General features: G+C 39.9%; 1 protein-coding gene across 5 annotated transcripts in view; it reads right to left on the bottom strand.

Annotated features, from left to right (window-relative positions):
* The window catches only part of PTK2 (protein tyrosine kinase 2), a 183,092-nt gene that overhangs the window by 9,580 nt on the left and 149,917 nt on the right, over nt 1-23,595 (bottom strand). For 4 of the 5 annotated variants that reach the window (XM_065753630.1, XM_065753628.1, XM_065753629.1 and 1 more), the window contains 8 exons: nt 23,120-23,220; nt 20,692-20,781; nt 19,024-19,228; nt 12,082-12,193; nt 9,724-9,810; nt 8,362-8,499; nt 7,604-7,735; nt 114-176 (listed from right to left, as the gene is read on the bottom strand). In XM_065753630.1, coding sequence (XP_065609702.1) covers nt 114-176; nt 7,604-7,735; nt 8,362-8,499; nt 9,724-9,810; nt 12,082-12,193; nt 19,024-19,228; nt 20,692-20,781; nt 23,120-23,220 — 928 coding nt within the window. Of the gene's footprint in view, nt 1-113; nt 177-7,603; nt 7,736-8,361; nt 8,500-9,723; nt 9,811-12,081; nt 12,194-12,835; nt 13,075-19,023; nt 19,229-20,691; nt 20,782-23,119; nt 23,221-23,595 lie in introns of those variants that run through there. The other variant, XM_065753632.1, reaches the window with a different exon arrangement.

Genomic DNA, 23,595 nt, shown 5'->3' with positions numbered 1-23,595 from the left:
CAGTGGAAACATTTAGCAAAAACTTTAAATCATCTCCCGTAATAAAAGACAGCATGTTCTACCAGGATGCTGGAAATGGGGCCGGGAGATGAAAGGATCCCACAGATACTCACTGGGCCCTGGAGACCTCCGTCCTCCCGCTCAATGCTGCCTCTGGAGAGCCGCACATCGGGTTTCTGAAACACAAATCATACGGAATGGCGTAGGTTGGAGGGGACCTTAGAGAACATTGAGCTCCAACTCTCAGCCTTGGGCTGGTTGCCACCCACCAGCTCAGGCTGCCCAGTGCCCCATCCAACCTGGCCTTCAATACCTCCAGGGATGGGGCACCGGGCACAATTTCATCCCATGCTCTGCTTACAGATTCGCACAACCTAGGCATAAAACATCTCAAAGACAAAGCTACTGAAAAATGAACACTGACAAATATAAATGTCACTGCATTCCACTCCATACACTCCATGCTGCAGCGGTGTGTGCTTCTGGAACAAAAGCTCCCAAAAACTCCCAGCAGACTTCTCGGCCACCCATTCCCAGCACACGAATGAAAAATGCTGTTTATAAATATTGTTAGTACCATTTCCCTAACACAACACTGGAAAACTCGTATCTTCTATTTTCTCAAAGGCAACAAAAGGTGTATTTAAAAAAAACCAACAATTTCAATTTCAACCACAGGATAAGAAATGGTGTGAGTTAATTCCTGCATCCTGCTAGGAAGGCTTCTATGTACTTGGCTCCTCTGGAAGGCCGCAAATGGGAGCAGTGATGGAGCTCTGCACACACTGCACTGAACACAGAAAGCTAATGTAGATGCCCAGATGCACTATTCTGCTGATAAAAGTGACAAACCAATGAGTTTGTGTTCTATCTGCTTTAAGTGACATAGAGAAACTTGGAGCTTGATTGATTTAAAATGGAAAACTAAGAGCACCCCAACTTGTTCTTGGAGAAACTGGCGATTTCTCTCATCTCCCACCAAATCCAGGTGTATAGTATTATTTACAGGAATACTTTTGTGGAAAGGAAAAGGAAGAGCTGATGTGAAACGAAGGTTCGTGCTGACCTGAAGGTACAACAAGCTGAGCAAAAGCAAAAGGGTGCTTTTCTAGCACAGAAAAACAAACAGTGTGCCGTATCGGAACCATACGGAACCACGTGAGGAGTTCATTTTTTTCAGGTTGGATATTAAGAAACATTTCTTCTTGAGAAACAGTGGCAATGCTTTGGCACAGGCAGGGCAGGGAGAGTCACCATCCCCAGTGGAGTTCAAGAAACGTGTAGAAGTGTTACTGAGGGCCATGGCTTAGTGGGCATGGTGGGGCTGGGTTGATGGCTGGACTAGATGGTCTTAATGGTCTTTTCCAACCTTAATGATTCTATGATTCAGGCAACAGATAACACACACTTCTACATCGGTGCAAATACAGCTTCTGTCATCTATCTGAATGTATGTATGCATAAAACATATGTACACACACAGAACAAGATGTTTAGAGAAATGCAGACAAATATTGACTGTAACTAAGCTCACTCCACAAAAATGTCCTTTCAAGGTCATTTTGCATGGACAAATGTATTTGCTTTTTGTTGAAAGCTACTCAAGATCTCCTTCCTTCTTCCAAAAGCACTACAGAAAATTCCAATTCGCATATCCTGTTAAATGACTCTAAAGAAACAGCAGGGTGGGCTGATCCATAACACTAATATCCATGTCATTAAAGACACTCAGATTGCTCTAGCAGTCTGTATGGAGGGCTTATTCCATGGATTTCCATTCAGTTTCTTGCAGACAGAGCAAGGCACAGTCAGACTCACTGCCTGAAATAGCTTGCAGATTAAAAATAGACAAACCAAAGGAGACGAGGAAATATTTAAGCCCTTGTTAAGCATAAAGAAGGGATGCAGACAAATGGAAGCAACTTGGTCAATGCTTCTCTGAGAATCTGTGGCAACTTCTATAATGAAACCCACCCGGACAAATCTCTAGTTTATTTTATTTATTATAATGCTAATCTTTTCCTGACTGAAGTCTCATTTGATATGGGTATGTCAGACAATTCCACAGATATCAAATGAGTTGTGACATTCAGGTTTTAGCTAAAGTAAATAACTATTCTTGCGTGCTCTCCAACTTTATTTATATTATGTTGATGTTCACTACATCAACATGTTCTTCTTAATTTCACTTTAATTTCTACCCAGGAATTACCCAAACTCCTTGGGAATAGCTTGGGAATTCATCCTAAGGGTAATTCATGACGCTTGCACTTTGAACAATTAACTACTCCAAAAATACACCCTAAACCAGATTAGCCCAACAAAATTCTATTGGACTGCTCTCATACCAACGAGGTCATGGAGAGAACTGATGTTGCTCAGATACCTCCAAAAATTGATTCTGGAAATCAAGAAACCTGGTGTCACTGGGCACAGGAGCAGTTTGTACAGCTCCACAACCCACTTGCATCCCTGTGATCTGCACATCTGCACTGTAAGAATGAAGACTGAGAATCATTAGTGCTACCTCTTCCAACTTCTCCGAATGCTTCTCTCCCTCTGTCCATCAAAACCCCAGCAGTTAGGTACACAAGGAAGAAGAGAAATACTCAACAGGAGTCTGTGTCTGATGACTAACAAGTGGCCCAAATGTATTCCTAACATTAAGGAAGGGACTTTAAGCATCATCTGGTTATAACTTAAATAGCAACTCTTTATCTTCTAAGTGGTTAGGATTTTTAATTGAATAATATACTTTTAATAGTCAGGATAAATCTAATTAATTTCATTTTATGCCCTGATGCTGGCACTACACTGCAATGCGTGGGTGAATTCCTAGTACCAAGCTCCCTCAGGTATGTTCAACACCACATTTCAGGGAGGAACTGCATTTCATTAAGTTCTTGAAGAAAATGAAAGCCTTGGAAAAGTAAATGGATTTTTTTTTACTTTTTGCTTTTTCCTAATAAATAGTCTGCTATCTGAAATCTTTGGAAGCATCAAGTGTACTTTTCAGACAAGATGCATACGTTCACAAACTGGAACTCAATCCTTATTTCCAGCATTTTTGGTCGCTCACTAAAAAAAGAATATGTACATCTTGGCATCCTCAGGGCATGCCAAACTGTAATATCTCGGTGGGAATTTCTCAGGCTAAAAATTAAAATCTTATTTTAGCAACAGCTCACATCAACTATACTTGGAGTTGCAGTTCTCAGTGTCAAAACAGGACAAATACTAAACCACAGCTATGTGGGAATTTGAGAGAAAAACCAAAACCGAACACGATAAGGAAGCTATGCAAGTTATTTCTTCTAAACATCCCAGGAAAGAGCTATAAATTTACTAGTACAACACTGCTCTATCTGCTGAGGAGTTACTCAAAGGCACGAGCACATACATCTTTATTTTATACAATAGGAAGCACTGTCAGATACCATCAACACTTAAAAAAAAAAAATCAAAGCATCCTGAAAGGGCTTTTTAAAAATTATTTTAGCTTAATGAAGTCACTGATTTGCTTTTGAATGACTTCCACACGTGAGAAATCAGGCAGATGAACACGTACACACCGTGCCCTAACGGAGTCATTCAATGCTTCAGTCCTGATTTTCTGTGCACACACAGCGTATGCTTTACATTAAGCACAAGCACTACAGGATGCACGCCAGACTGTGGGCTAACAGGCCAAATATTTCAGTTCCAGTGAGCTGTGAGTGCCAGCAGTGAAGAGTCTATCTGCAATTGTACAGCACTGCATTTGGGGATGGAGGCTGCTTATTTGGTTTCTGAGCGCTTTGCACTATGAGTGTAAAACCTCAATCAAACTCGGTCAATTTTATTTTTTGGAGTGGAAATACTCATTGTGACTGCAAAATGACTCAAGAGAAGTGCAGAATGAGAGCTTTGTCCATTTTGTGTATGAATGAGTTAACCAACCAAACACCACAAGACATAAAAGATGATGAAAATCTTGTGGAGTGCAGCACCTAGAGCACTGTAGTAACAAGATACCTTACACAGACTGCCAAACAATCAAGACTCTCACTTTTTTAATGTGACTGCACTGCAGTGTTCTCACCTCTCCACCTATACGTGCCTCATGCAGATAGCCATCTTCTAAGGTTACCTGCATCGAGTGGGAAGTGCAGCAGTTTTGTCTCCACTTCAGCTCCCTCAGAAATAATTCAGATTTCCATCCTGTTTCCTGGAGCCACCGATAGCCACAGCAATTTTACCAAGACAGCCTCCCCTATTCTCTTCTCACTTCCCAGAAGATAAATTTGGTTCAATTTAAAATTTAAAACGTTCTTTTCAGTTTTTACACAACAGATTTATTTTCCCTCAGGAGCTTCCTATGCAAAGAGATCTGTTTATTTTCCCTTTACGTAGCAGAATTTCAGAATTTTTGATGCTATTTAACTGTGCAGTTTGCAAACAACATCTCTATCTCCTTTCCCATACTATTTACATGTTCTCAAAGGACTGTTTGCAGACAAATCACACAACATCCTCACTGAAGACTGCTGCATTTCCATTTCAATGCCTCTTCCATTTCATTCTTCATCTGTGAAGAATCGGTGTCTCTTCTAGGAAACAGAATCAGTGCTGTTCATCTTTGTCCTAATGGGTTATGAGTTGTAGATATTCTTTGCAAAACCAGCAACAGATTTTGAATCATGAGCAAGCTAGTGTTACTCTGGGGTGATAAAAACTGTGCTAATAGAAACCTTAGTAAGTATTTCTCTTCTCATTACACAGCATCTCACATGAAAGGATTTGTGGTCACTGCTCTGTGAGTCCAAGTCTCAATAAAATAAACTGTAGGAGTCTGAAGAGTGTGTAAAGAGAGTTGCTTTTGAAAGCAGCAGGCTTTAAACTAAGAATGCTACGCTGTAGAGTTACATAAGTTGAAAATTTAAACCTGGCTCCTCTCTTTCTATTGTTCTCTATGCCTAAAAGGAAAAATGTTCTTCCGAAACCTAAAGCAGGGACAGGGGAGCCACACTTCAGACAAAAAATGACATCAAAACCTATAGGTTAGATTTTCTGCAGAAAGCTCTCTCAAAGCATGTGAGACACACAGTGCTGACAGTGATATAATAAGTCGTCTCTCCTCTTTCAAACTTGGAGTGGTTTCAGTGAAGTCCTCCTCTGGACAGAAGAAATGTTGGTTCTTTATTAGAGACTATGGGGTTAGCAGTGTGCATATGTACAATATACGTAGTATTTCTACACTGGACTCTCACATATAATCTTTGGATTTTCTTCAGGAGAAGGGCAAGGACTCCAAGACTGATTCCTCACAACGACTCTTCCACTGTCTTGATTTCTTCAGCATTAAACCTAGAAAACCACATTCCTTTTTCAAGAAATAGCCACTTGTAAGCAAAAGTTTCCTGGGCAAGGTGCCATTCTATGGGCTCAAATATACCCTGTCACTATCACTGCAGCCTGTTCAAATTTTGACAGTGTATAAATCTGTAACAGGCATTGTTATAACCCCCAAGTCTCCACACTCAAAATGTTTGTGTGGAAAGACCAAGAATTTAAGTCTCCAGTGAATTCCAACTCCCCATTTTGGACACTTCACAGTTACTCCCACTCCAACTTACTCTTTTTGCCTTTCTGTTTGATTTTTACGTTGGGTTTATAAGCAAAACCAGCTCTGGCAAAGCTACAGAGTTGTAGAGCTCACGAGCTCTTTTTATTTCCTTTAAATAGGGGGCAATAGTAGGGATGGTGTCTCTTCAGCAGTACACTATTACAGGCCAAAAGAAAAATCAACAAGCAGCAGCTGGGGCAATGGTAAACATCTTGATGGTCCTGGGGCTGAAGCAAAGCTGAGCACTGCAAATAATTATCACCTATTCTGCAGAAAAGCTGAAAGCTCCAACACAACCTACTGCCACCACCTGAAGTTACCATGTCTCATTCCCATAAAGCATTCTTGAGGCAATACATTAATCCCTCAAAAAATTCTTGACAGTCCTGTAAATTTTAATCCATGTTCTGACCTCCTATGCTTGTGAAAGTCACAAGCAATTGGTGCCATTCAGAACTAGAAAAGCTAACGCCTAAATTAGGCAAGAAGTTTTCCTTTCCCCTCTCTTGTAACACATTTGACAAAGCGATATGTGTACAGTGGTTTCTCTATCATCATCAAATGGAAAACTGCCAATTCCCAAGTGTTTACAGAGAAAGAAGCCAAAAGCAAGCTTCACTGCCTTTTAATCAAAGGTGACATCTTACCTCTGTCACAATCCAGATCTTAGCTAGAACACGCAATGGGCATGCAGGCACCTACCAGTAGCTCTCATCAGCTAGTCAAGATTTATCCTACCCTTGGTTGTCCATGTGGCCATCAACTGTTTAGAACAGTTCTGGATACCACATCTAACGAACACCCTAAGAGATTAAGGTAATTCAGCTGGCAAAGAATTAGGTCTCAGTAACACTGTCTACATTTAAGATCTGCTCTCCATTCCTACCCAATAAAGCGTAGATTCTTATTTCCAAGGAACTCAATGTACTGGCTTCAACTCCCCTAAAAGATGGCTTTAAATTCAGTGAGACAACCACAACCAGCAAAAGCTGGTCTCCAAAATAATAATTCACCTGGGCAATTACACAAACTTATCTCCCACAGCAAATTTATCATACGTGCATTGACACAAACATGCCTTTCAACTACATACAAGAAAAACTTTCAAACCAAAACGTTTCTTGAAATACACCTGAAAACAAACGTGTGGCTGATATATGTCACAAACCATACCATACCACTGCCTTTCACCTATCCAGTGAGGCTCATGGATTCACAGGCTCCTCAGCATTAAGCTATACAGGGTAATATGCTACTACCATCTTCTGCTGCATCTGTAGCCAACAGTACTGAGTAGCAGAATCTTAACACGGAACTTGAATTTTGACAACCAAATCCATTACTAATGCATTTCTTCCTTTTCCTCGTGATGCACAAGAGCTTTTCTCCCAACTCATAGTTTTCTGCTAAAATTATTCCCCCCCATTAAGACTGCTTACAAGTCAGAGCTGTTAAGACAGCTGAAGGTTCTCACTTTTAGGGGTAGAATATGTATAGATCTGTCTCCTTAAGAATATTTACCAAAGAATACGCAGGCAATCTCCAGATCTGCCACATAATTATACCTACAACTTCTCGCAAACAAATACTCACTAAAGTGAGACTCACTAAAAATAGCAGCTGACTGAGTCTGCCTTTTCAGTGGTGTCCAGTGCCAAGACAAGAGGCAATGGGCACAAAATGGAGCCCAAGAGGTTCTTTCCAAACATCAGGAACCACTTCCACATTGTGTAGTGAACTGAGCACTGGCAAAGAGAGGTGGTGGAGTCTGCTCCTTGGAGAACTTCAGAAGTCAGCCGGACGTGGCCTTGGAAACCCTGCTGCAGGTGTCCCTATTAGAGCAGAGATTGGACCACATGGACCCAGAGGTCCCTGTAAACCTCAGCCATTCTGTGCTCCCATGGTTCTGTAGCACAGGACACACTTACTAGCTGAACACTTAAAAGAAAATTCAGAAAGGATGACTGAATTAACAAGAACCACAGAACAAAGCAATACCAGGAATCGTTCCTCTTTCTCAAGCCAGCGCTGATCTTCCTCCATCTCTTGCTGTTGTCGTATTAATCTCTCCTCCATGAGATGTGTGGGTAGAACCTGCCCCATTCCTCGCACGTCCAAAGTGCCTGAATCCTGAAAAACAGAATTAAGTTTATGCAGTCTTACAACTGGCAATTCGTAAAAGGAGCCTTACAGAAGGCACTTACAGATTACCAAAGAATTTCTATTTCCCTTCTAGAATAAACAGGAACGCTGAATACACGCGATGACAACACTCAAACTATACAGGGCATGAACAACTGCATGGCTGCAAGCTGTAATGGCAGAATATAGGACCAAATCAACCAAAAGTAGCCTGAGGCAAACTGAAGATGTGGACACCTATCTGGTCTCCTGTATTTATGGTTCTCATGTAAGTGCTTACCAGAAGCACAAATACAGCACTGCTTAGAGAGCAAATGGATTCAGACAGAATCTTTGTGTAATGATAAAATGAAATGAAAAGTGAAAAATACTGGAGAAGAACAAAGTAAAAAAGGAAAGTTAGAGGGGGAAATAATTCCATGTTCCTTGCGGGTTAAAGAACTGAATTCAGTCATGTCTCCCATCCCATTGCAGTAAGGCAATTTAAAAAACACTACTGAAACACATTTGATTTTCTTACAGTACTCTCCAGATATACCTAAAGAATAAAAAAAAAAAAAAAGAAAAGTATTTACTGTACAGAGTGAAACAATAGCTGTATCACTTAACCATACCTCCATGTTTGGCTGCCACACTGATACTTCCTGAGGTCGATGGTTCCAGGAATCTGTTTGATCCAAGAGAGAAGCTTGCCCAGGATAAATACTGCCTGCCATGGCTGGTATCCCATGAGAACCAGAGTAGCCAGATACCTTTAAAAGGAAAAAACAAAAAACAAAAAACAAAAGAGGTTACATTAGTAGGATTTATGCTCCCTCATATTTAATTATCTTTTTCTTTTTTTTCCAGGGAGTAAATATGTGTGACTCAATTCAAACAGTCATTGTGAGGGAGGAAAGGAAGCAAAAAAAGAAGAAGGAAGCCAAGCCAAGATGCAACACAAAACCTCCTACTCTAATGCTATACTAACTAAGGATGCCTAACCAAACTTCAGCATTAGAAAGTATGTTTCTACCTCCGTAGTCAAGAAGACCAAAGTACTCTCAAAAACAAAACCAACTACTGATACTTTTGGAAGACTGATATATTCAGACTCATATCCAAGTTAACAGGAGACATGCATACATCACCCCATGGGATCATACAAAAAATTGTATTGTATATTACAAGCTTAAGTTCCAAGTGACTGCATGTAATTACACTGCTTAGCTGCACAGCTTGAGAAATTATCCACAGAAAAATCAAAGCTGCTTTAGTAAGTCTGAAATATTCTGATTAAAACATTAAAACCTCCCCATCCCTATGAAAAAACAAAAATCTCATCCGAGTCTACTGTATATGACTGTTGCTTTGAACACCTAAATATACTTAAAGCAGGACAACTGAAAATAAAACTGTTTCAGAGAAATATTAGGGAGTAGACTATCAATAAACCCAAGGAAAAGGACACCATCCAAGCCTCTTTTACACTGCAAGTGATTTCATAACATAGCAAAAATTCCAACCCAAACCAAGACACTCCATTTCAACCTAAGAAATTCCATGATTCTATGATTCATTAAGAAATGTGTAGATGTGGCACTGAGCAATGTGGTTCAGTGGGCATGGTGGTGGTGGGTGGATGGCTGGACTAGATAATCTTTGTAGTCTTTTCCAATCTTAATGTTTCCTTTATCTGATAATAATCTATAAACAAGCCCTTTACCCAATGATCTGATAACAGGAGTCCCTCATTCCTTCAGTAAATATGAAAAAGTCTAGTGTGCTTCACTTTAGTTTTAGGAATTTGAGCACTACATCAGATATGGAAATACTTGGCATCTGAAGGAAACCTGGGTTTGTTCTGATGTAGAACAAAAAACCACTTAGCAGCAGTCAATGAAACTAAACAGCAGAAGTGGATCAATCCCACAAGCTACAACTAAAATATAAACACCACATTCGAATAAATACATGCAGAGTATGAAACATAATACCTGGTAGTGATTTGGCTGTACCATATGCTGAGGACTTGGGTAAAACCCTTCACTGGATCTTGGGCTGGGGTAACCAGGCCTGCTGGGCTGTAAATACAAAGACATTTTAAAAGAGCCTTTACAAACAGAAAATGAAACCCAAAAAATTATTCTCTGGTGAAACAAACATTTACATTACACACTAAGCTAAACAAAATCCCTGAAATAAACATTCTAAATTATTTACTATTAAAAAAAATACTAATTAAAAAAAAAGAACATAAACTTAAGTTTTCCTCCATTTTTGTCTGGAAACAATAGACTGAATTTTTTTGCTGGATATTTCAGTAAGCAGAACTCACTCTGTCTATTTTTGGGGCTTATTTAATTGCTTGCATGATGGAGCCTTCTCTGTCTTGCTCTTAATTCCAAAGAGAACACTCCAGAAAAATCTTAAACTGGCTACCAGGTTGAAATAGTATTGTTTCTAAGTTCATGATTTGCTTTATGGAAAGTTTTGCCATTAATCTGTTGTTCCTGAACACAAATTAATTTGCTTCAGTCAGAACACAAATCAAACTTTCTTCAGCACAAATATTTACATGCATTTTTCTGAAGACCAAAGTCAGTTCTGATTGTTAACCCTAGCTAATCACTGATGCAAGTAATTTCATAGTACAAATTGTGAGAGCTGTGAGCTATCTGAGAATGTGCAGGAACTGAAGGCTAGAAATAAACAAGAGTTTAAGCACTATGAAGAACTTTTACAATGAATTATTGAAAGAAAAGTCCATTGTCACTATGAAAAAATCAAGACAGTAACATAAGGGATGCTTGAAAAACCTTGTATAAAAAATTCCAGTTGCAGCAGTGTCATTAGTACACACAGTGTTACACAAAAACACTGTATAAAAAAACCTAAACAATTTCACTGCATATACAGTGAAAGTATCTCAAGAAGTTAAAACAATGAATGCTCCACAAAATATGCAGTGATAGGAGAAATCGTTTCAATCCTAACACAATTTTTTTCAAGTTTTAGACTGGATGTCACACCTGAAGCTCTGATGATGATCAGTTCTAACATACGTGTTGCTCATCCACTACATTATTTAGAAGTATTTATTTCAATTAGCCCTAAAGCCTCGAGATTAAGTACATTCCTAAACAATGTTGTAGTAGTTATTACTCAGTAGCTTAATATCAATATAATACCTATATAATAATAAATATGAATTGTTTTAAAGTAGGACATTGTTCTGATTTGTGCAGTTCATCTTGTTTCTGCCGCTCAGCACATTACCTGGTTATATATACACTAAATCCTGACAGTTTATCTCAGCAGTCTGATCATTTTGATGGATTGCTGTCTATTCTTAACTCTGAAATAAAAACAGTTCTCAAGTCTGAGTTCTCAGCTGCCATAAAACTATCAGAATGGAGAACCAAACTAGGAAATGTATCAAACAACAAGCCAGAGATACGGAAACCAAACAAAAATGTTTCTTGTTTCTATTAACACTGGGTGACGTGTGCAGCAAACATTGCCCCCACTATTATTCGAGCAGAAGAGTAGATGTGGCACTGAGGGATGTGGTTTAGTGGGCATGGTGGGGAGAGTTGATGATTTAGACTAGATGACCTTGGAGGTCTTTCCAATCTTAACAATTCTAGGATGCTACGCTCTGAATACAATCCCTATGACCACCAGAGTATGCACAGAGGGCTACAGTAACTCATCACAAACCAATCAGGATGGGGGCACTGCTCCACATCACAATGGTGAGGGCACAAAATTAAATTCTCTCAAATATGGACTCCCTCAAAGAGCAAAAAGCACACGAGTTATTGAGAGAAGAGAGCGCTCGGCAACTGGTGATGTCAGACTGCAGAACACATAGGTGACATCCAAGGGGACAGACATGCAATGGAACAAAGTTAAGAGTAATTTATCTCTTCAGAGCAAGGAAAATGAAAAAAAAAATACAATTAGTTAATTTCTATACTGATCTGTTATAAAAAATTGCTTTACAGGGATCTGAAATCTCACCAGCTAACATTTCACAGGAGTGTTAGAAGAGAGAAGAAAGAAAGAAAAAGCCAGGAAACATTTTTGTGGCAACTACGGCAGTCTCCTGCAAGTTAAATAAACAAGAAACAGAAAATTGTCAAAGCAAAATTATAGCAGAGATCAGCCCTAATAACAGCCTAAGGAGAGCTGGGTCATTTCAGGCAAACATTAGCTGATGATGACAGAATTGGGCAGAACGCCGTTGTCTGAACCAACCCCTCAGACAAGGCTTTGAAGAAATAAATGGAATTAAAAGGATTATTATCATTATTTTTAGCAACACTCATGCTTTGTGTTCTGATAGCTACCTTGGGAGGAGCTTCATCTGATCCTCCTGAGTCCCAGGTCACCGTGACTTGCCGCCTGGATTCCATTCTCATTCGTTCTTCTTGCTGCAGCTTCTCCTCCTCCAGTATTGTGCTAAGAAAAACATACGGCATCTCAGTAAAACTCCTGTTTGATCTCTAACAAACCCCTCCCCAGGGCTCCCACATCTCACAAACTAATCAATACTATTTGACAGAGTGAGTTCCCCTATGTACACCGGGTACGTTTCTGAAAGCCAGTACCCTGAAGGAATACATCTGTAGGATTATCACTGTACTTTTAACATCAGAAGCAGTGTCAGGTTTTTAGAAAGCGGTGGTTGATCGTGTATAAAAACTTCTTTACATGTTAACATTTCTTTTGATGTGTAATTACACAGAGAAAACCTTAGAGACAATAAATCAAGCACTTACTTGCATAAAAACTTATTTTTCACAAGAAAATATTCTACTGAATTGCTCTAAAGGATCAAAACACACTGAAAATACATATTTATGGAAACTCAAAAGAGCTTCGGCACACAGGCATTTTTTCCTCTGTTAAACAAAGCAGTCAGTAACATTTTCAATACCACGCTTTTCTCTTACATTTCAGCCTAAGCAGGAACACGTACAGCAAAGAAATTCAGCAAAACAGAAATTTCTGACAGCATTCACCCAACATTTAAACACTCAGGTCACAAGGCTGCATTTCCAACAAGGCACAAAACAGTAGTAAAACTCGTTTGCTACTTACCACAGTTCTCACTATTAAAAAAGACCGTTTGAAGTTCAACGTGATCCTGCTGCCCCCACAGCAGCCTCCTCCCAGCTCTGCTATGTGGATTATTAACGTTGGATATTTGCCATTTAAAAAATACTCAGAATGAAACTTTGGAGGAGGGAGCTGCCAATTCACTGGAGCTGCACGCTACATGGACAGTCTGGAGATTTGGGCAGATTATTTACATATCCATCTCCCCAGAGTAAGGACAATCCCACAACGCAGCCATCGCAGCAGCTTCTTTATCACTCCAGCTGTTTGAGCAACAAAGCTCAGCTCTGAGTTTATAATCTGCGCAGTCTACTAAATAACCACCCAGAATTACTCATGCAAGGGATGAGATCAACTGCAGCAATCTATTCTAATCTTGGAACTTCACTGCTTATTTCAAGACTAAATTCCTGCTTGGTTGCAGACCAGAACTCTGCTTTTCCTTCCCCAGCCAAAAGAATCCATGCCCCTTTTTAAAAGCAGACAAGTCATCTCATCTCGCTGCAGCTAACCCGAGTCTCTAAGTATTGCTGCAATTTCAATCCATCATTGCTGAAGTAACGCAAGAATGTGGAACAAAAACAAAAATCAGACAAGTTCTTTGCAGAAGTCATCCTGATAGAACGGCCACAGAGAAAACAGCTACAGCCCAGCAGAGGCAACTAAAAGGAAAAGCCTTCTACTTTACTACCTCTTTCTTTCAGAGTAAGGAAAAAAGAATTCTTACTTGAACTCACAAAGAACGAGCCAAATCCTGCTGCTTTAAGGTAGTTCATACTTCAGATATTCAGCACACATTTTTATGTACGGGGAGAAATCAGTCAAGATGTGGCTGTAGTCATGAACTGATTCAGAATTCTCAAAAATACCTCAGAACTCAACCAGAAAAAAAACCAAAACCTCACTATACATGTATGTATATATATATTTCACAAAGCTCTTGATAAAGCAGTTGCTCTAATCCGAGCTAAAGGAGTGGAACAAAAGTCAGCTAAAAGCAGCTGACTAAATTTAGAGATGGCTTATTGACAACTTGGGGCCACGGGTACGGTCTGTCACGGCGCAGTCCTGATTTTCCACAAAAAGGAATGAAATGTTGGTGCCTATTTGCCTCCACGTCAAATACATTTTACTTATGGCATATCAGTATTTAATGGAACACCATCTGCTTCTATTGTAGCGCTGGAAATGACCATTTTCTAGCTCAGTGACTTGTTTCAGCATAGGTTCAGCTTTTTGCCTTGCAGCTCTCATTCATCCCTCCATGCTACTCCTTGGCCTGTACTATTATCACAGGTCCTCTCCTCAGTTTAACGAGTCACCTGAGGCAGACCAGTTGCAGCAGAGCGTGTACTTGGATGCCCTTGACTACAGCTGACAAGAAGAGAATATAAAATAGAAATGCCTGAGAGAAGCATCGTCCAAAAAAAAAAAAGACACAAAAAAACCAACCCATAAGGAATATAAATGACTCACAGAAACGCCTTTGTTTTCACAAAGGGAAGACCGATCCATAGATGGAGCAGAAGTGTGCCAAGAGATATTTCTGACCCTTCCTCAGTGCAGCTGCTTAAGTACTCCAAACAGTTTATTAGAATTCACAGAAGGTCAGGAAAGTCACATCTAGGCATATTTTCCCAAACTATTTGTATTCTTGGCAGCAAAGAGGAGCAGGAAGAGAAGCAGTGTTTCTATTCATATGGCTTCCTGAGCAAATCTGGACCCAAGGCATCTTCTTGGCTAGGCTGAGAAATCTGACAAAAAAAATCTCAGCTATTAAAAGTTTGTGTCATCGATAAAGTTCGTTCATTTTCCAAGAATCTCTTCACTGAAATTCACCAGTGAGATTGAAAAGGGAACATTTACCAGTTCACTGCAGAAGTTATCTGAAATACTGACACTCAGCCTTTATTTCCAAAGGCAAAGCAACATCAGTGTTTTCTCATACAGTGGTGTGGGAACATACAGTAAATGCTGACCCTTGAACCAGCAGTTTCTTTCTTCCTCTCTGCGGTCTCTGGCCTTCAGAAGCACGAAGCACGCTTTCCCACACAGCCCTAATTTAAATTAAAAACACTCATATGGACATTATTCCTTACGGTCACTGTTAAGTACCAAAGAACCACACAAGCACGCTTTCCCACACAGCCCTAATTTAAATTAAAAACACTCATATGGACATTATTCCTTACGGTCACTGTTAAGTACCAAAAGGTTTACGAGGAATTTTGCAATCTCCATCAGAAATATCAAGTATGTGCTGGAATTATTTTTTTGCCAGATGCCACAAAATATCAGGACTTAAACTGCCCCCATTCTTATCAGTTTTGTTTTTTATTTTTTTAAGCAACATATCAAGAACTACAGCAAATGCCTTCACAAGGCTCAAGTCCAACAAGTTAACCATCTCACTGCTGCCATAGAAACAAACTTTAAGTGGATGTCTAAGTAATTATTTTAATTTATTTTCATTTCTTAGACTCTTTTTAGAGTTGTATCTGTATTTAACACATGACCTGCAGTTTAGGGATGCTACTGAGGTCTTCTCTGCTAACACCTGTGCTTCTTCATCACTGACCAACAGGGGTCTAAAGGGCAATAACACAGCACTCATAAATCTGCTTTTACTATTTTTGAAAGAGAGGAATAATTAGCGATAGATACTTGAAAGCCTGTGTGCTACTTTAGCAATACAAACCTGTAGCATATTGATCACAACAAAGAATAAATTTAATTTAATAATAAATGTTACCAACCCCAGAGGTGTTCAAGGAAAGGGCAGATGTGGCACTGAGAGGCAGGGTTAGTGGGCATGGTGGTGATGGGTTGATGGCTAGACCTGATGACCTCGTGGTCTTTTCCAACCTTAATGATTCTACACATGTAGGAAATGGTAATATATAGCTTTAGTAAGCATATGGTTATAGTAAAGTATACATAAGCACTTCTGAATGGCAAGGCTGCAGAAGTAATACTGCATTATCTGGGTTCATTAAATGCTTTTGGCCTGTCACATAGTGCAAAATGAAAAATATCTTCTACACAAATTCAACAAGGAAACACATGCTTCCCAATTAAAATACTCTGAAGTTTCACTCTGGCCCACTCAGGGACAGCATAGCAAGGTAGCATCTCTGCTTCCTGATTTCCTCTCACTTTTTTGTTTGTTTTTTTCCCCAAAATGAAAATGGAGGAAGTGAGAAGGAATTAAAGCTGGAAATGCACAATCTGTTTCTGTGTTTGCTCTGAAGACTAACTCATCCTTAACCACTCTGGACAGACCCAAAGCCACAAAATGCCAAGCTTTGTTCCTACCTCAGTAACATCACATAAATTCTACAGTAATGGGCATCTCACTTGGCAGCAGCAACAGCAAATAAAGTTTGTGCAAAGCTGATGTTACCATGAAATGCATCAAACAAACTGAGAACACACAAAACATTTATGTTCCCCCATCAGCATTATTTCAGATACAGATTGATTTTTTTTCCTTTTTCCCAAAGCCATGGCCTTTGTTATTAAAAAGAGAGGAATGTTGCAGCGTTGCATCGCTGGCTTCAGGCAAACAATCAGTCTGCTCTCAGCATGAAAAAAATACCCTGGAAAACATCCAGAATGAGCAGCAGCAACACCACACAGAAAAAAAGCCACCAGGGAAATGGTTTGTTTTTGCAAGTTCATGGGAATTTGAGTTCTGAAACACAATCTTTCCTGGTTGCCTGAGATGTTGCCTCATAAAAGGAAACTGGCAACCTTTCTGATGAGATGCTGGCTCTGTGAGCAGCTCAAAGAAGTCTTGTGGACTGCTGCCTAACTTTCAGGAGGTAAAGGTGAACATTTTGGAGTAGAAGAAAATTTTCTTCTTTGGTGAGAAGAGCAAAAATTGGATTTTAGCACTGCCGTTGCTCCAGGAGAAAACCTGTTTTCTAAACTGAACTTCAAACAGCTTTTCAGCTTGGACATTAGAGAAAATGTTTCCTGAGAAAGAGTGGTCAAGCATTGGGGTAGGCTGCCCAAAGAAGCAGTGGAGTGACTGTCCACGGAGGTATTCAAGAAAAGGGCAGACGTGGTGCTGAGGACTATGGGTAGTAAGCACTGTGGGGAGGGGAAAATGGTTGGACTAGATGATCTTAGTGGCCTTTTTCAACCCTAACGATTCTATGATTCTCAGCCTCCCAGCAAGACAAGAAGAAGAAAAGAAAACAACCCACTTGGTGCTTTGTTCATCTAGAATCTGAGAATCATATAAGCTGGCAGGGACTCCCAGGGGTGACTAGTCCCAGCTTCTTCTGAAGTTGGGCTTGACGCACAGCGAGGTCACGTTCCTCAGAGCCTTCCTCAGCCAAAGTCTGTAAAAGCCTCTCAGCTTGGAAATTCCACAGTCTCCCCATATGATCTGTCTCAGAGCGTAACCATGCACCCTGGGAAACATCTTTCTTGATAAATGATCAGATCTCACCCTTCTGGAAATTGTGACTGTTGTTTCTCACCCTTTGGCTGTGTATTTCTGAGGACAGCCAGGTTCCTGTCCATCCTGTATATCTAGTGATACCTTTCCCCTTTCCTCTTCCCCTTCTGACTCACGACTCTATGAGTAGTCTAAATCTTCAGCAGCAACCAACAACGTTCCTCTTCCCTTGCTGGAAGAGGAATTCCCCTCCCTGTCTAAGTTTACACACTATTTTCCTATCTAGATTTTTTAGGGCTTCATCCTCCTCTGTGCCAGCCAACAGTAATCAGTACAGACTTCTATTTCTCTAGAGTAAAAAAAAATAACAAAAAGAAGAAAATGAATTGTCACCTAGTACCCAAACCATACTATTCTGTCCTATCTTCTTCTTGGACTCCCTACCCAGGCTTACCATTCCTTCCTGTACATCAACTCTACTCACCCAGTATTATAGTCAGCTCCTTCTGAGAAGGGTTACATCCCTCTCTAGCTATGTAAATTATCTGGCTACAGATGAGCTCCCAGAGTTACACACAGTGAAACATCTTAAGAAAGAGGAAAAAAAAAACCTGAAAAGGCATCTACAGCTCAGGATAACTTATCCATACAGGCACTCTGAAAGAACATTGTGATCACAGTGAAACTGTGTCTCATTTTAACAACTCGTGAATTTTCTTCTAACATAAGCATTCACCTGGTGTAAGGAACCTGCTGAGGCAGGGGGGTTGGACTCGATGATCTCGAGGTCCCTTCCAACCCCTATGATCCAGTGAGAGCATGTAAGGCATTATGAACACAAGTGACACAAGATGTAAGATAAAACTTAAGAACCTAGCAATGAATCACAACAAATTCAAGAGTGGATTTACAGCTGTACAATATCCACATATTGTTTGAGGCTTATGCTGCCCCAGTAAACAAACACTGAACAGTCAGAATTTCACAGAAGTGGTCAAAAATATTAGATATGTCTGTACAATATCTTGGTAACCCTTTGATGTTTAAATATCACCCCTACACCATCCCTGGAGAAATGAATATATGGAAATTAGACTAAATTATTATGAATAAACTAGGAGCGTGAATTTAGACTGGTGTCAAGATCACAGATCACATACTCACACTTACTGTAAGATGAACTGTAAGTCGTCCATCCCCTGCAAAGTAATCTCTAGCTAATTACAATGCATTTATTGCAACTGCACAGCTGTGCAGGCAGATGCCTAAAGGAACTTGCATGCTACATATGCTATCAAGGAACTTTCAGCAACAGTTCCAAATCTTGTTTGTTGTACTGAAAATGCTCAGACACCTAATTCAAGGCATCTACTCTGAAAGTGGATGATTCACTCACTTATGAAAGAATAGTACTTTACTTCAGAACTGTTCACTGCGTGTTTGCCAAGGAAATAGCTCTAAATTATTTCTACCACCTCCCTGGAGAAACATAGCTAAAATTATAAACAAATATTTAGTAAAAACTTGAGATCTACTTGGCAAAGAAAGATGATTCGTATTTCCAATTACTTGATTTCACTCCCTAGTTTAATTTACTCCAACAGACGAGATCCAGATTTCCAAAAAAGTACCCAACAACCTGGTTTTCATGAAGTTAAACCTTAACACACATTTTTAACAGAAAGAAAGTACTGCAATGCACGATAAAGCAAAAACAAGTATTTCTGAACAAGGAAATGACCTTTCAGAAGAATAACCCTACCTGAGTTGTGCTTTAAGTTCAGTAAACCTGGGTCGCCTACTGGGGTCGTACGCCCAGCACTTGGTCATAAGGCTGTAGAGGGTGGGAGGGCAGTTTGGAGGCATGGGCAGCCGTTCACCGTTCTCAATTCGACCAATAACGTCATTATTTTTCACTCCCTGGAAGGGCTTTACCCCATGCATCAGGATCTCCCACATACACACACCTAAGAAACACAAAGAATGACCCATTTTGCCCATGACAGCAAATAAAATCTGTTGGAAAAAAAAAAAAAGAAAGCAATCCCTTCCCCCCAGCCCCAGCACACGAAGTTTTAAGAGCGCAGAGATTTACTAAGAATGGTGACTAAAATAAAGGACAAAGGCCCTCTTTCTGAGCTGTTACGAGCAGCTATACTACATGATAAAAGTGTACCGGTTCCCAGAGTAGCTGGCTGGATTTGCACAGCCAAACAACACAATTTCTTCGTAAACATGGAGCCAGGGAATTAATTTCTACTTACCAGTTGAGAGCAGAAAGGAGAGATGTGCAGTAAGATCACACAGGCACTACCAACCAGAACTGTTAAGTGAGAAAGCATGACCTGCAGCTGGCTCACAGCAGCCTGGTTTCACACTCACTTACGTTCTACCTATTGTAAATCAGAATGGTTGCTCATATTCAAATCTACTCTTTTTTTTCATGATGTAGAATGAGCTGTATTTGCTTTTCCTCTGACAAGTTCCTACCGGCTTGTTCAGACTCGCAGAATGCATTTGCACTTTTGAGGGTGATTTAGCCCTGGCACTGATCCAGGCTTTTGGTGCTGAAACTATGTAATAAAACAGCTTCTGTTGAAACTGTGTTAAAAGCACAAAGAGAAAAATGATCTGTTGTTTTAATATCAGCCAGCATGTTCCAAAGGCTTAACTCTCCTAACTGGGACTGTGCTAGAGCTTTCCTCATAATACTATAAAAATCACATACCCTTTGCTTAACAGCATTCATATTTCAATTTGCAAAATGAGTGAACCCTTACTCGTCCGTCCTGCTCTTATTTAATGTCTAATCATCTTTGTTCCTTCACACAGCCTATGTTTGTTTCATCTGAGAAGCAGTCAGTAAGCTCTAGCTTGAGCACAGGTGATCATATTCATATAAAAGCTTTCAAATTTAGGAAAAAAGTACCAAAAATTAAGAACACTTCCATTTACCCTTATTTTTATACAGCTTCTGGTCATGTTTTGTAAGCTAGGAACAATGAAAGATAGAATAAGTGGGAATTTAGCAATAACAAGCTAGAAACAGGACAAGATGCAGGCTGGTCTAAACCTTAAAAAAATAAAATTGAAAAAGAAAAATGAAGAAAATAGAAGGTGAAAATATAAAACTGAAAACGGCAATGGGATGGCAAAAAGAATTAAGAGGAAAAAATGAACATTAAAAAAAAAAAGGTTCCCCATTATGAGCTTCATTTCTGTCAGCTAGATGAAAAAGCACATGCAACTTCAGGCTCACTGTGAAAAAGGAAAATACAGAGACAGAAAAGATGCTGGAAGAAACTGGATTTTTAGAAAGAACAGTAAAATACAGAGGAATATCTGGGAACTATTAATCTTACAGTGATTAAAACAAAGCATCAAACATTTCCACAGGACACTAAATCCCCACCATTTGGTCTTCACCTACCAAACATCCACACATCACTCGCTGAGGTAAACCGTCGGAAGTTGATTGACTCTGGAGCCATCCATTTGATAGGTAATTTTCCTTTGGAAGCTGTAAGAAGACAAGAAGGCAAGCCTTTATTCCTACTGCTGCGCTCAGACATAAGACTTTGTTCTCAGGGAAATCATTTAAAGGCCAAACTCATCTCTGCTGAATAACTATCAAATTTTGTATGTGAGATTTCTGGACCATCTGACCAGTTCTGCACGTCATCCTCTAGAAAGGAGAAAAGAGAAGCACTTGGCATATATATATATAAGCACTGACTAAGCTACTTCTAACTTTAAGTCAACTCTTATTTCTAAAGAAGAAAGAAGTTGCGCCGGGGAAGATTTAGATTAGACCTGAGGAAACATTTTTTTTCTGAAAGAGTGGTCAGGCACTGGAATGGCCTGCCTAGGGAGGTGGTTGAGGCACCATCCCTAGCGCTGTTCAAGAAGCGTTTAGATGAGGTGCTAAAGGATTTGATTTAGTAGTTGGGTAGGGATAGTGATAGGAGGATGGTTGGACTAGATGATCTTGTAGGTCCTTTCCAACCTTATGAAGCTATGAACCTAAATGTAACCAACATCATAGTGGGAAAAAGTGTTAATCTGCCTGAGGAAGGTCCTACAGAGGGACGTGGACAGGCTGGATTGATGGGTTGAGACCAACTGTATGAGTTTTAACAAAACCAAGTGCTAGGTACTGCACTTTGGTCACAACAACCCCACACATCACTACAGGCCTGGGGTAGAGTGGCCAGAAAGCCATGTGGGGGAAAAGGATCTGAGGGTGTTAGCTGACAGCTGGCTGAACATGAGCCAGCAGTGTGCCCACGTGGCCAAGAAAGGCAATGAAATCCTGGCTTGTATAAGAAATTGTGCAGCCAACAGGAGTAGGAAGGTGATCATTCCTCTGTACTCTGCACTGGTGAGGCTGTGCCTCAAGTACCATGCTCAGTTTTGGGCCCCTCACTACAAGAAAGACAACGCTCTGGAACAGAGAAGAAAGTCAGTAACACTGAGAAGGATCCGGAGTACAAGTCTTATAAAGAAGTGGTCGAAAGAACTGGGATTGTTTCATCTGGAGAAGAGGAGGCACAAGGGAGACCTCCCTTATTCTCCACAACTGCCTGAAAGGAGGTTGTGGTGAGGTGGGGGTCGGCCTCTTCTCCTGGGTAACAGCGACACGACAAGAAGAGGTAGTAGACCCAAGTTGCAGAAGGGGAGGTTCAGGTTGGATATTCAGACAAATTTCTTCCCAGAAAGAGTGGCGAGGCATTGCAATAGGTTGCCCAAGGAGGTGGTGGAGTCACAAATCCCAGAGGCATTCAAGAAAAAGGTACATGTGGCACTGAAGGACACGGTTAGTGGGCATGGTGGTGATGGGTTCATGGCTGGGCTAGGTGATCTTAGTCGTCTTTTCCAGACTTAATGGTTCTATGATTCTGTCTAACTACTGCAGTTCAGAACGTACTGGTACTAAATCTGAAACTGTTATGAAAATTTCAGTTACAGAGCAGGTGCTTTTAAATAGTTAACTGAAAAAAGGATAGCTTGCTTGGTCTTATAAAATAAAAACAACAAAAAATCTCCAAAGAATAGAACAAAAGTCACTGAAGCCCCACAAAATATTACAACAATAATATTCCTCACCTTCTCTTAGCAACGAAATAAACTCTAAGTAGCTCACAGTGATGAAAGACAAACAAAATGCAGAAACATGCTAAAGCATAACGTGACTATAAAGGATGTTTTAGAATACATGACTGTTCCTTAGAAATTTATTAAAGATTCCATTTGTGAATACTGTTACATACTATGAACCAGATGTTGAACGTTACTGCTTGGCACCACGCATGCCATCTCTGTTCTGCTGTACTTCCATCTATTAGGCACTGATGTACATCTCACAGCTGCTTAAGCTCAGTCTTCCGTGTAAAATGGAAATAAAAGTAGCTTCATGTATTCTTTTGTGCTGAATTTTGCCAGTCCAGAGGCATTTGGGAGTATTCAGCACCCAGTGCCAATGCCAATTCCAACACCTGTTAAGTAGTGTTGCAATCACTGTACCATACTCAGGTTAAATGAGTATCACCTCAGACAGACCTCAGATGCGGGTAACCTCCTAATCCATGAATAAAATGCTACACCTTGTCCTGTAATACAGAATTTTACCCACAAATGTATTTCTACTTTTTGCAACTTACATCCATGATTCTTCTTTTTGATGGATATGTGTGGGATTTTACTGCCATCTCTTCCATTGCTGAACACTTCATCATTTTACAAAAAAAAAAAAGTAAAACAACTGCTAGACCAAGAAAATCTGGTCAATTCCTTTTGGCAATAAACTTAGCACTGTAAAAAGCAATGCCCTGAAAGGTGAATCCAGAATGCCAACTTACCTTTATAGTAAGTACTGTCTTCCATGTATCGGGATAAGCCAAAGTCACCCAATTTCACACAGTCAGTGGCAGATACCAGCACATTTCTAGCAGCAATATCTCTGCCAAATAGAGAAAATACTATTTATAGTTGTTTGGAAACTTTCAGTGAAAAAATATCATTTGAAAAATATTATTTAAATCCAGAAATATCAATCTCCTTTGAAAGGACCAAATCACTCTCCTGGTCACAGTTCGTGTACACAAACAGGAAAAAAAAGAGGACTACTCTACATTTGTCTACTGATTCTGAAAAGCTTTTAGAAATACTCCAGTAAAAACTTCTGAGTAAATACTGTCATCCTAAAGTGCAACTGTCAATGCCAGAGGAAAAAAGTTTTCATTCTTCACCTATTTAAAGATTTAAAGGCAAAAAACTTTTAGCAGTTCTAAGTAATGGAAAGAAGAAAATCTGCCTTCTGTCATCGGAAAGGCGT

The sequence above is a fragment of the Cyrtonyx montezumae genome, unplaced genomic scaffold (genome assembly GCF_038088225.1).
Source record: "Cyrtonyx montezumae isolate F1298 unplaced genomic scaffold, pur_monq_1.0 scaffold_8, whole genome shotgun sequence".
NCBI classification, from domain to species: domain Eukaryota; kingdom Metazoa; phylum Chordata; class Aves; order Galliformes; family Odontophoridae; genus Cyrtonyx; species Cyrtonyx montezumae.
This window is presented reverse-complemented; position numbering and strand designations above follow the sequence as displayed.